Source organism: Protomyctophum bolini, assembly GCF_963924005.1.
Source record: "Protomyctophum bolini genome assembly, chromosome: 7".
Taxonomy (NCBI): Eukaryota; Metazoa; Chordata; class Actinopteri; order Myctophiformes; family Myctophidae; genus Protomyctophum; species Protomyctophum bolini.
This window is the reverse complement of record NC_137868.1, coordinates 2,819,986-2,833,884: the sequence shown is the minus strand read 5'-3', so window position 1 is coordinate 2,833,884 and position 13,899 is coordinate 2,819,986. Positions and strand designations below refer to the sequence as shown.

Below are 13,899 nucleotides of genomic sequence, written 5' to 3'. Positions count from 1 at the left end.
ACAGGTCCTTTCGTTGAAATGTAAATTTTACATGTCAACAGTAAAGTAATATATAAAGAAGAGAAACACAAAAGCACAAGAATAACATTTTCGAATTACCTTTGCTTTGATCTTTTAAACTTTCTCTTGCCGACCTCCCAAAAAAAGTGTCCATCAAACAAACAACGCAACAAATACTAATCTAAATATAATACCTCGTTGGCCGCTTGTCGTGGAAAAGGTTCTTGAATCTTGAGTTTCATAGTCTTTAGAATGTCCTTTTGACCGTCTGTGTTTGACTTTAGACGTCTTTCTAAATAACTTTAAACAGTCCGTAACACACGGTGTGTGTGTGTGCTGCTTCCTTGTGTAGACCAGAGTCTGAATGAGTGAGACACGGTTTGTAGCACCTGTGTGCAATGCCAGCCAATCAATCATGCATCAATCAGTCAATCATGGTCCAGTGTTGCTACTGACAGACAGAAAGTTGTTCTGCCTCAGAAAGTTAACGTTTTACATTCTTAACCTTATATGAAATCTATTATGAACCACATATTTATTGTACATCATGAAATTGCTATGAATTATGCACTTATGACCATGATCGAGTTGTTGTATTTTAGCTATTTTTAAAGTAAACATTTTAATAACAGCACTTACAGTAAGAAATAGCACTCAATCCATCTTTCAGTTCTTCAAAGTAAAGTTTCAGAGTAAAGGGTGGGATTTGAACCCACAACCTATGCCTCGGAGGGCATACTATAGCATGCCGTTTTTCATCATTTTCATATACTGTATAGGGCATGATATTTTATCATGAAAAAACGATAAACTATAGTATGTCGCTTTACATGGTTTTCGACGACGTATAATTAAATATGTCGTAAAAAAAAAAAGAAAAGAAAAAAGACCTGGTCCCATAATATCACTAAACAAACCTACCTTCTATGATGTCACTGAGCATTATGAAGGGTAACAAGAAGACTCGCCAATTTTACCCTTTGTGAAGAAGACTTTTACCCTTTGTGAAGAAGACTTTTAACCTTTTTGAAGAAGACTTTTAACCTTTGTGAAGAAGACTTTTAACCTTTGTGAAGAAGACTTTTAACCTTTGTGAAGAAGACTCGCCAAAGGGGAAGAAATCTCGCCAAAGGTGAAGATATCTTGCGCAGCGCGAGGTATAACCCCAGCTGCAAACGATCCGGTCTTCGATTGTGTGATTATAATATATATAAATCATTTTGGGCCAAATAATAACAATTCTCGGGGCGTTTGGGGGGGGGGGGAGGGGGAGGGGAGGGGGGCGTCAGCTATCAGGAGCAGGAGGAGGCAACAGGGGGTTGCAGGCCAACAGAGTTTTGGAATGGATATTATAGAGTCCATAATATCCGTTCCAAAACTCGTTGGTCTGTTGGCCCTGTTGCCAATCTTTCCTTAATAAAACTGTTTTATTAAGGAAAGGTCGGCATGTCAACGCCGCAACACGTGTTCGGGTGTCAATCAAATCAACTGTGTCAGACATCTCCCGCAGCCCGCCGTTTAAAAAAAAGAAGAAAAAAAAAGCGAAGATGAAGACTCGCCAAAGGTGAAGATATCTCGCCGGGTGGAGTCTTCCGGTATTCTCATGAAGGACCCACACCTCAGACATCAGGAAGAATAGCATTATTATTATTATTATTATTTATTTTCAATGATTTGCATAAAAGGCATGGTGGCACAGATTTAGACAAAAATAATGCTAACAAGGGAACGGATATTATAATATATATATATATATATAATTATATAAACCAAATAATCCCCCAGGGCTTGTAGGTAGGGTATACCTCACCATTACACTTTACTTGTAATTGTGCTGCGATCATGTTGGCTTGTGGTGGTCATTTATTTGTGAATATTGATTTGTCTTTGCCACCTGACGGACACGTACAAAATGACGGCTCAATAACGTCGCCAGAAACACGTAAACTCGTGAAGAGCTCAACAGGTCTGCATGTGACTCTGAGAGTGTTCAAATGGAACACACGTTGTACACTCTCAGAGTTACTTATGGGGGTCCTCGTAGCCTACACCCGATATGATAAATAAGCGTTGATGACCCCTGACTGCGATACTAACGAACTTTGATTGAACCCATGGATTGGACGGACCCTTTTTTTCTCTCGAAACAATTCATTTTACAACCCATACCATCATCGCGCAGTGTCTGCTGACGGCCACTAGATGGCGCCCGAACATCAGTTTTCAGTCTGTCCGTCACTTAGAGGTTCAAACTTAATTTAAACCCGCGCGCGCACGCGCACACACACACACACACACACACACACACACACACACACACACACACACACACACACACACACACACACACACACACACACACACACACACAATGAATTCCTCCACTTCCAATGTCGTCTCTCTGATGGTGAGACTACTCTACTCCTTGGCTTAAAGGACCACTTCACCACTTTTCAACCTATCTTCATATAATTGGTCCTCACAAACGTTCATGATAAAATGCCACCGTTTTTTTCTACTCGGTCTGTGTCTCATAGGAGGGCTGTGGGCAGTTCAGAAACCAGTCTGTGTCTCATAGGAGGGCTGTGGGCGGTTCAGAAACCAGTCTGTGTCTCATAGGAGGGCTGTGGGCAGTTCAGAAACCAGTCTGTGTCTCATAGGAGGGCTGTGGGCGGTTCAGAAACCAGTCTGTGTCTCATAGGAGGGCTGTGGGCGGTTCAGAAACCAGTCTGTGTCTCATAGGAGGGCTGTGGGCAGTTCAGAAACCAGTCTGTGTCTCATAGGAGGGCTGTGGGCGGTTCAGAAACCAGTCTGTGTCTCATAGGAGGGCTGTGGGCGGTTCAGAAACCAGTCTGTGTCTCATAGGAGGGCTGTGGGCGGTTCAGAAACCAGTCTGTGTCTCATAGGAGGGCTGTGGGCAGTTCAGAAACCAGTCTGTGTCTCATAGGAGGGCTGTGGGCGGTTCAGAAACCAGTCTGTGTCTCATAGGAGGGCTGTGGGCAGTTCAGAAACCACTCTGTGTCTCATAGGAGGGCTGTGGGCGGTTCAGAAACCCGTCCACCAGTGACATCATCGTTAGGCAGTTGTTGTTTGCAAGATTTATTTTTATATATATATTTCGATTTTTAAATGACTAGAAAACCTGCGGTTTTCAGATGGGGGTCCGTGGTGGGGGTCCGCGGCCAATTACAAATAATTCCTGGGGGTCCTTGACATGTAATAGTTTGACATTAGAAACATGAGGTTTTTCAGAAAACTGTCATGACTTAGAAGACATTAGTATCGAATCAGTTCTCAGGTCTAAAGACTGCGTTAAGGTCCAGTCTGTCTGTGATGGTCAGACTACTCGTTAGCGTGCCTCTGTGCATCCAGTGGCATCTCCCCCCCCTCCCCCTCCTCCCCCCCCGTCAGAGTAGTGGGTGAGGGCCTGATGTGCGTTCCTGGACGGAGCGTCCTTGAAGCACAGCCCACAGTCCTCGCAGGCGTAGGGCAGCCCCGGCCGCCCCGCCCCCGCCACAACCGCCCGGGGCTTCCTGTCGTCAGCGCCGGAGCCCGAACCGGGACCGGGAGCTCTGCCGGAACCCGGAGGGTCGCTCCGGAACGAAGAAGGAGAAGAAGAAGCGGTGGCCCCCGCCCTGGGCCGCCCGGGCGTGCCCAGGCCGGCGCCGGCGGGCTCGGGGAGCATGGCGTGCACGGCCCGGTAGTGGAAGCGGATGCCGGAGCGGTTGGAGAAGGCCTTGCCACACAGGCTGCAGACGAACGGACGCTCGCCCGTGTGGATGCGGACGTGGATCTTCAGAGCGCCCGACTGCGTGAAACACTTGCCGCACTACAGGGGGGGGGGGGGGATAAAACGACAGCGGTGGTGGGGGGGGGGGGGGGGAAGAGAACTCAATGTTTTTACTTGAGTAAAGGTATCAATACTGCGATATGGAACTACTCCGTTACAAGTCCGGAATTCAAAATGTACTTATTGTGTAAAAGTACAAAAGGATTGGCATTCAAATTTTGCAGATGATACAACTTTACTTTGCTCTGGAAAAAAAAATGAATGACCTATTGGATACAGTCGAAGGGGAGTTGAAAAATGTAAAGAAATGGTTTGATATAAATAAGCTATCACTGAATGTAAGCAATAGAAAATGTATTGTGTTTGGAAACCGTACAATCAGTGAGGATCAAACTCAGGATTGACTCAGTAGAAATAGAAAGAGTGTGGGAGAACAAATTCTTGGGAGTAATCATTGACAATAAACTAAATTGGAAACCTCATATAAAGTATATAAAGCAAAAATATCTAAATCTATTGCAATACTGCACAAAACTAAACATATCCTGGACCAGAAGTCATTATATATCCTGTACTGCTCATTCATTACCCCATATATTACATACTGCGCTGAAGTCTGGGGCAACACCTATACAACCAATACAAACTGTATCACCCTACTGCAAAAAAAAGACATAAGGATCATGAATGGGGTTGATTATATTCAACCCACCAATGAATTATTTATTAAATGTCGTACGCTGAAATTTAAGGATTTAGTTGAATTTAAAACATTAGAGATACTGCTTAGAGCCAAAATGAAAACACTTCCAGACTGTATCCAAGGGTTGTTCACAATGAGAGAGAGCTGTTATTCACTCAGAGGAAAATGTATGTTTAAACAAAAAAAAAAGAAAGGATCAACGTAAGAAGTAATTGTATAACGATAAAGGGTGTGAAGGAATAGATGTGATGATGAACTGAGAGACTGTGGAGCTAAGGATAAATTTAAGAAGGTATTTAAAAAAAAAAGTATTAAATAGCTATGCAGAGTAAAGGAACTACTACTTCATGTTACTACTGTGACTTTTACTAGCATATTGTTTTGTTTTTTTTGCTTGTTATTAAGAAAGAGGATGAAAAGAAAAAGAAACATGAATGTTGCACTGTTCAATAGAAATGTTGTTTGAGGACCTGTAAAAGGGATGAACATATATATTAGCATTTGTATTATTTTAATTTAATGGACCAAAGGGTAGACGTAATAAGCCTATAGGCTTCAGTCTATATCCTTTTTTCTTTCCAGAATAAGAAAAAGAAAAAACTGATGAACTAAGAATGTTTTGTATGGAAAGAAAAAACAAACTAATAAACTAAACTAAACTAAATGTAGCCTACTTAAAGGGGCTTAAATGTAGCCTACTTAACCCATTCTGACCGGGCACCCATTTTGGTGTTAGCATCATGTTATGCTTTACCTATTGAAAAATAGCAGATCTACAAGCTCATATCGCGCCACCGAGTGGCGCGATACGAGCTTGTAGGTCTGCTATTTTTGAAAAATTCGAAGAACGACTGACATTTTTAGAATCTGATCTCAGGTCAGAATGGGTTAATCAGACCAGTGTGTGTCCAGTGGAAACCTCGTATGAATCTGATCTCAGGTCAGAATGGGTTAAAGGGGCTTAAATGTAGCCTACTTAAAGGGGCTTAAATGTAGCCTACTTAAAGGGGCTTAAATGTAGCCTACTTAAAGGGGCTTAAATGTAGCCTACTTAAAGGGGCTTAAATGTAGCCTACTTAAAGGGGCTTAAATGTAGCCTACTTAAAGGGGCTTAAATGTAGCCTACTTAAAGGGGCTTAAATGTAGCCTACTTAAAGGGGCTTAAATGTAGCCTACTTAAAGGGGCTTAAATGTAGCCTACTTAAAGGGGCTCCACCATGAATTTGACATTCTTTCAAGATATTTCTGTGATTGTAGGTTTCCCGGTGTAGGCTATTGTTACACCCATAAAAGTTGTTTTTTCCCCACACACACAGACCTACATTCTTCCCAACATGACGTCAGATTCAGGGACCAATTTTAACAGTATAAACTATATGTATTTATTTATTTTATTATCATCACCATGCACCTTCACTGTAAAGATGGCCAAACCAACCAACCATCTTTACAGTGAAGGTGGTGAGGATAATCAAATAAATTCACGATAGGGTTTCTTTCTATATTGTAGGCACCTGGTTACAGTGATAGGGTTTCTCTCTATATTATACACACCTGGTTACAGTGATAGGGTTTCTCTCTATATTATACACACCTGGTTACAGTGATAGGGTTTCTCTCCCGTGTGGGTGCGTTGGTGCGCCCGCACCCCGGCCAGGTGGGGGAAGCCTCGGCCGCAGTAGTTGCAGGCGTACGGCCGCTCGCCGGTGTGCGTGCGCCGGTGGATCTTCAGCGCCCCCGACTGGCTGAAGCTCTTGCCGCAGTCGGTGCAGGCGTAGGGCCGCGCGCCCGTGTGCACGTTGAGGTGGATGCGCAGGTTGCTGTGGGAGTTGAAGGAGCGGCCGCACTCCGTGCAGATGAACCCGCCCTGCATGCATGGAGAGGGGGAGACGCTACGGTTAACCCGTTATCCAATGCCTTCTAAATCATGACCGTTTTCTGAGAAACCCGTTTCCATGTCAGTGGTTCTCAAACTATTTCATGCCATGGAATTATCTGTACTTGACTGCCGACCCTCATACCCGACAGGACGATGTGTCTCTGGACCGAGTGGCGCCGTTACGTTACCTGCTTGTTGGCGTGTTCTCGTTACCTGCTTGTTGGCGTGTTCGGAGCGCTGGTGCTGCAGGAGCTGCGAGGGCCGTGCGAAGGAGGCGGGGCAATGCATGCAGGGGTGTGGCAGCGAGGTGGAGGCGCTCCGACCGGCGGCGGCGGCGCCCGCCACTCCGACCTGCGCCCGCTGCTCCCCGGCGTGGTGGTGGTGGTGGTGGTGATGCTGCTGGCGCTGGCACAGGTGGGGGCAGGCGGCGAAGGCGTAGCAGGGGAAGGCGGGCTGCGGCGGGGCGCGCGCTCTGCCGTGGGCGTGGGCGGAGAGCTGGGCGGGGCACGGCAGGCAGGCGGCGAACGCACACGGGTGGAAGTGGCGGCGGCCGTGCGACGAGTCTGCCCCCTCCTGGTGACAAAAGGCATTTAGCAGAGACTCTTTTTTTTTTTTTTTACACTGGGTGAAAAAAATGGGTTACAAAATATTGTCTAATGTAATCCTGGGCGCTACAAACCTGGGGAGAGCAACGGACTGACCTCATGGGACCAGGATTATACTGTGTGTTTTTTGTGAGTTACCTAGTACCTACCCTAGGGGACACGGGGAGAACATGTGAGGGTACCTACCCTAGGGGACACGGGGAGAACATGTGAGGGTACGTACCCTAGGGGACACGAGAACATGTGAGGGTACGTACCCTAGGGGACACGGGGAGAACATGTGAGGGTACCTACCCTAGGGGACACGGGGAGAACATGTGAGGGTACCTACCCTATAGGGACACGGGGAGAACATGTGAAAGAAAGAAAGAAAGTTACTATGTTTACCCAGGGTAACTGGACTAAGCTCAAGAACTTGTTTACAGCCAGGCCCTGCTCATAGAACATTTCATGGTAGGGGTTCAATGCCTTGTTCAAGGGCACTTCAACGGTGGTAATTTTAACGTGCCGGTCCGGGGATACGAACTAGCGACCTTCCGATATCAAGACCGATCCGCACCCTAGGGGACACGGGGAGAACTTGTGAGGGTACCTACCCTAGGGGACACGGGGAGAACATGTGAGGGTACCTACCCTAGGGGACACGGGGAGAACATGTGAGGGTACCTACCCTAGGGGACACGGGGAGAACATGTGAGGGTACCTACCCTAGGGGACACGGGGAGAACTTGTGAGGGTACCTACCCTAGGGGACACGGGGAAAACATGTGAGGGTACCTACCCTAGGGGACAGGGGGAGAACATGTGAGGGTACCTACCCTAGGGGACACGGGGAGAACATGTGAGGGTACCTACCCTAGGGGACAGGGGGAGAACATGTGAGGGTACCTACCCTAGGGGACACGGGGAAAACATGTGAGTGTACCTACCCTAGGGGACACGGGGAGAACATGTGAGGGTACCTACCCTAGGGGACACAGGGAGAACATGTGAGGGTACTAGTACACATCCCGCAGCCCGTTCGTAAAAAATAAATAAAATACTTCTGTTACATATTTTGTGTAATGTTATACATGTGCTAAACAACAATGTTTTATTTTATTTTATCAATAGCCAAAAACATGAATAGCTGAACAATGCATATCCAATTATTATTTTTTTCCCCAGGACCCTTGATAAATTCCAAACCTTTTCCAGGACTGGAAAAGGTTCTTTCTACTTTCAAAATATTTCCAGGAATTTCATGACCGTATAGAAAGTGGAAACGCATGTAAACAGGGCACCCCAGCAGCTGTATCATATCATGATAATTAAATAAGTGTGATGACCCATCCTCTTTGTGTGATGTTACTGTTCTGATAGTCTAGGAAAATTGGCCTCAGATCCTGTGCAGCAGGGGCGTGGCCCAGTGCGTTGCGTTTCAAATTAAATGCGAATCAAAAGACAGGGGCGGGTTCCACATGGAGTGGGCGCTACATCTAAATAAGACGGAAGGGAAAAAATTGCTCCTTGAGCGGTGGTGGCCTACTACAATTCAATTTGGAATTGGATTCCCTTCGGACTATTTTCATGGTATGCACAGTGCTTCAGACCGGAGTGTCCGCTCAGATTCTGAGCGCAACGTACTTCCCTCACAGGGATACGTTCCTTTTTTCCCAGAAGTTCCTTTTTTCTCGCCCGCCTAGTGGCGAAAAATAAAACTTCTGGGAACTCAGATTACTGTTCTGATAGTGTTGTTCTCTGTCGATGTGTAGGAGGAGGAGACCAGCCTGCAGGGCTGTGCCTTAAGAGGAAGAGGCACACCTGACTCCAATCTGGCTAGGAGTATTTAAGCAGGCTGGTCAAACCAAGGCCTTCCCCCCCCCCCCCCCCCTCTCACCCCTACTCAGGAAGCATTGTTTGGTTTTGGTTCTTTTGAGTTAGTTTGGTCCTTAGTTAATGAATGAACCTGCACATACATTACTACATTCTCACACATCCATACATGCACTACACTACTGATACAACTGACTACTCACACCCCACTCTAATAATAATTATGTTAAAGCTAGTTTCTAATAAATAAATTTTGGCATTTTGTGTGTGTCGTCTCCCATATTTGTCATGATTTGAGTCAGGTCATGACAATAAGGGACCTACCATTTGGCCCAGCAGCTGTATCGGAGACCTACCATTTGCCCCAGCAGCTGTATGGGGGACCTACCATTTGCCCCAGCAGCTGTATCGGAGACCTACCATTTGCCCCAGCAGCTGTATGGGGGACCTACCATTTGCCCCAGCAGCTGTATGGGGGACCTACCATTTGCCCCAGCAGCTGTATCGGAGACCTACCATTTGCCCCAGCAGCTGTATCGGAGACCTACCATTTGCCCCAGCAGCTGTATGGGGGACCTACCATTTGCCCCAGCAGCTGTATCGGAGACCTACCATTTGCCCCAGCAGCTGTATGGGGGACCTACCATTTGCCCCAGCAGCTGTATCGGAGACCTACCATTTGCCCCAGCAGCTGGGCACAGCTCTGCAGGCTACACAGGCAGGGAAGCATGGGCAGGTGGTGGTGGTGGTGGTGGGGGGGCTGGGGCAGGTGGGCCGGGGACCCCGAGCCCTCCTCGGACCCCGGGCTGTGGGGGTCCTTGCCCTGCGTCTGCTGGAGAGATAATATTAAATTATTATTGTTTTAGTCTTATGTCAGTAGGCCTGTTTTTGTTTCATACACAAGATGAGTATTTGGGGTGGAAATTAAGTCTTCTTGGATTCCAATCATTGTGGCTAGCTGTGCCAGTAATAATCCCTGATATCAAAAGTATTTCTTCAAACATAATGAAAATAGCCGATCTAGAAGCTCAAAACCTGTCGCGATGCGACAAGGTTTCGAGTTTGTAGATCGGCTAGTTTCACAATTTACCCCAACCTGGGGGTTGTGGCCACATAAAAAAAACTTTTTGAAAAAATCTTCCTCCTAGTAGCCTATAACCACAATACCTGATGACTGTGTTTTCACGGCACTCCATCTTTAAATTGTACAAAAATAATTTAATGAACCAGAATTCTTTTACTGGCCGACGGCATGGAACAAACTCCCACTGTACCTTCGTCAGGCAGCCTCTGTAGACATTTTTAAAGCACAGCTCAAGACCCACTTCTACACTCTTGCTAGTTTGAATTTATCTTTTAATTGTTTGTTATTCATGTCCTCACTGTATTGCATTACAGCTCTTATTGTTTTTGTTTTATGTTTATGCCTTGCTTTTCTTTTTTCTTTCTCCATTGCGCTGTAAAGCACTTTGAGCTGTATTTCATGTCATGAAAGGTGCTATACAAATACAGTTTTATTATTATTATTATTATTATTATTAAACCGCTTGAGACCAAATGAAAACCAAACTGACATTGAAAACGAAAAGTGAGGTAAATAATCACACACGTGTGAAGTGAGGGGCGCTCTCATACTGGCCAATCAGAATGCCTGTTGCTACACGTCGGACATTTTTGGACCTATTCTGTCGATGGCAAAAATGAGACGCGTGGGGACAAGATGACTAAAATGTCTCCCTTCATTGTCAAACATTTAATGTTTGTGTTGTTGAAGATCTCTCCCTCCAGTGCTACCTATAAAGTAAAAAGTTATATTCAAAAAGTGATTGTATAAGTCTGTCAACATGTGATGTATGCAATATTCTTGTTTCCTATATATAACTGTGATTTTGTATAATTATCCTTTCTGTAATGTCCACGCCCACAATCAGGTGATGTCACCAATTAGTAATTCTCAGCACCTGAGCTGTATTGGTTTGGGAGTTGTTTAAGAGTAAGTTCTTTGTCTGTGAAAAACCATATAGCACTGACGAAGGTCTGAGGACCGAAACGTTTGCTTTTTAATCGCACCATGAGCACAGCATGATAAAATAAAATAAAATATATATATATATATATATATATATAAGTCTCAAGTCTAAGGAGTTTTACTTATTTTTCTATACGGTGAGCGAGTCTTTTCCTGTGAAAGTTTCCCGTATGTTTTTGAGACCACCGCTACCGTAGTCAAGTTTGAAAAAAAAAAGGACGAAGAAAAGGACGCAACAGTTTTCTCAGTGCTTCAATGTTTGTGTTGTTGACAGAAAGAAAACAAGAACGAGGGATAAAGCAACACAACCAATGACAAATACAGGGACGGCATTAAGGATAATTAGTTAAAAAAAAAAACGTATATATATATATTATTATTTTTTGCCGTATTATCTTCAAAGCATGAACAGCATACACAGCAAGTAGAAAATACACAACAGCAGCTTTATGATTAAACATTTTTTTTAACTTTAAGGCTACAATGATGCAATCGCAACTGTCAGCGCTGCTAGTGCAGTGAGTGCACACACTGGGACGTGGGAACAATTACAACCAAACACACTCTACTACTACTACTACTACTATTTTAATTTAATTTTAATTTTTTTGGGAAGGCCCCTGGAGACTCGAGGCCCGTTTAATTTGAAAACGATTGAAACATATATATATCAGGCCGCCACTGGACAAATACGTTATTTAACAAACGTTATTTAACTTCTATCCCTTCAACACAACGTACCAGACACTCCACTCAGGTTTATTTTAATGTTCCTTTGGTCAGTATTGAATTTGGTAAATATGCCTTTTCCTTTAAAGCCCCGACAGACTGGAATACTTTACCAAATAACATTAGATCCATTCACTGTATATGACATAGAATCTTCATATTGTGCTACATTATATTATGGGATTCAAAGCCGTAATGAGGTTGAAGGTCTTCAAGGTTTCAATGTTTAATGTTTTGTCCTGTCCATGTTGGTTTTGTTTTACTGTTTTACATGTACAAAAAAGTTGTGACATGTATCTGTGTTGAGAGCCCCTCGAAAACGAGATGGTACATCTCAAGGGGTCTTTTTCCTAATAAAGAAACTTTAATCATCAAATACACACACGCGTAATGAATACGTCACCTGTCCACCGGGGGGCCGGGGGGTCTCGGGGTGGCTGGAGGAGGAGGTGCTGCTGCAGGGTTCCGAGGGGTCCTGGGCGGGAAGGGCCTGCAGGCTCAGCGGGGCGGCGGAGCGGGGCGGCTGTCGGGGCCGCAGCGTCTCGAAGACGGGAGCCGAGGACGAGAAGGGACAGCCTGGACACGTGCAGCCGTGGTGCTCGCCTGCAGAGGGCAGCGGAGGGCAGGGAAGAACACAAACGGGCAGAGACGTCAGTGTTGTTTTCGTCGACTAAAACTAAGACGGAAAATGTGTCGTCGACTGCCTTTTTCCACTGACGAAAACTAAATAGAAACTAAATGAGAACTGTGCTATGGTGACTGAAACTAAGACTAAATATACTGACAACAAATAAAAACTAGACTAAAATGTTAGGATGGGCCTAGTGGAGAAGAGATACAGTATAAGTCATTTTACAATTGGTTGCATGTTGAACGCGTTGTGAGCTTGTAGATCGGCTATTTTCAGCAAGTGTAAAAACAGTCCTTACGACGGCATCAATGCCCACCAAAATAAATTTTAGTCGTCTAAATCAACTGTAGATTTAGTCGACTAAAATCTCAGGACATTAAGTCGACTAAAACTAGACTAACACTAACACAATCCAGGTGACTAAAATGTGACTAAAACTAAAATCAAAATATTTGCTGCCAAAAACAACACTGGCAGACGTGAAGCCATTTGGACCTGCAGAGGACGATTGTACTAAATGTGATTTTGTGGACGCATGGAGTGTGTTTGTTTACCAGTCAGATGGTCGGCCAGCTGTACCAGTTTACTGATATAATGTGGCTTATTTCTACCCTATAATGTTTTCAGATACATATTTTTAGCGTGATGATTAAGTTGAAACCGAGTAATACACTGTCTGGATGGTATCTTGAATGGGAATAAAAACTGAGGGTTTCTGTAATCAGTAGCAGCTGCGCTGGACAGTGTTGGGTTGTGCAGACATGGGGAATTAAACGCGTGAGCTTCATTTTTATTGGCTTTTATCGATGTGGGGCCTCGACACGTCATCACGCAGCACGTTTATGTTTTCAGGAAGTAATTCAAATTCGATTTTAATGGACTTTTGATATAAAAGTAGACAAAAATGAAAATGTACCAATTTTTTTTGGCATCCATTGTCGGGTATGCTCATATGATGACCTAAATGATGTGGTCTAAAAGTGTGAAAAACATATTTTTCATTTCACTATGCCTTTAAAAACACCAAATGTGGTTCCTGTCCTGAATGGGTTAAAGGTAATTGTTTTGTTTTTTGGACCACTATGCTTATGTGAGAGACGTACGTACAGATTCTCTCACCATTCTCATTTTTATCCATGAAACTACTTAATAAACATAAACAAAGTAACTCAAATTAATCTGACAGAAAACTAGTGCTGCACCATTCTTCACAAAATGACCCAGGGGATGAGCGAGTGACGTCAGTGACTTTAGAACCAGGGGATGAGCGAGTGACGTCAGGACTTTAGAACCAGGGGATGAGCGAGTGACGTCAGGACTTTAGAACCAGGGGATGAGCGAGTGACGTCAGTGACTTTAGAACCAGGGGATGAGCGAGTGACGTCAGGACTTCAGAACCAGGGGATGAGCGAGTGACGTCAGGACTTCAGAACCAGGGGATGAGCGAGTGATGTCAGTGACTTTATAACCAGGGGATGAGCGAGTGACGTCAGTGACTTTAGAACCAGGGGATGAGCGAGTGACGTCAGGACTTTAGAACCAGGGGATGAGCGAGTGACGTCAGGACTTTAGAACCAGGGGATGAGCGAGTGACGTCAGGACTTTAGAACCGGGGGATGAGCGAGTGACGTCAGGACTTTAGAACCAGGGGATGAGCGAGTGACGTCAGTGACTTTAGAACCAAGGTATGAGCGAGTGACGTCAGGACTTCAGAACCA

The 13,899-nt window shown here is 44.8% G+C and overlaps 1 protein-coding gene across 2 annotated transcripts in view; it reads right to left on the bottom strand.

Annotated features, from left to right (window-relative positions):
• Positions 1–1,665: 1,665 nt before the first annotated feature.
• The window catches only part of LOC308318822 (uncharacterized protein), a 17,399-nt gene continuing 5,165 nt past the window's right edge, over positions 1,666–13,899 (bottom strand). Inside the window, exons 4-8 of one of the 2 annotated variants that reach the window (XM_080768484.1) lie at positions 11,954–12,153; positions 9,469–9,624; positions 6,586–6,945; positions 6,088–6,360; positions 1,666–3,829 (exon numbers count right to left, since the gene is read on the bottom strand). In XM_080768484.1, coding sequence (XP_080624610.1) covers positions 3,350–3,829; positions 6,088–6,360; positions 6,586–6,945; positions 9,469–9,624; positions 11,954–12,153 — 1,469 coding nt within the window. In that variant the 3' untranslated portion in view covers positions 1,666–3,349. The remainder of the gene's footprint in view (positions 3,830–6,087; positions 6,361–6,585; positions 6,946–9,468; positions 9,625–11,953; positions 12,154–13,899) is intronic. The other variant, XM_080768485.1, reaches the window with a different exon arrangement.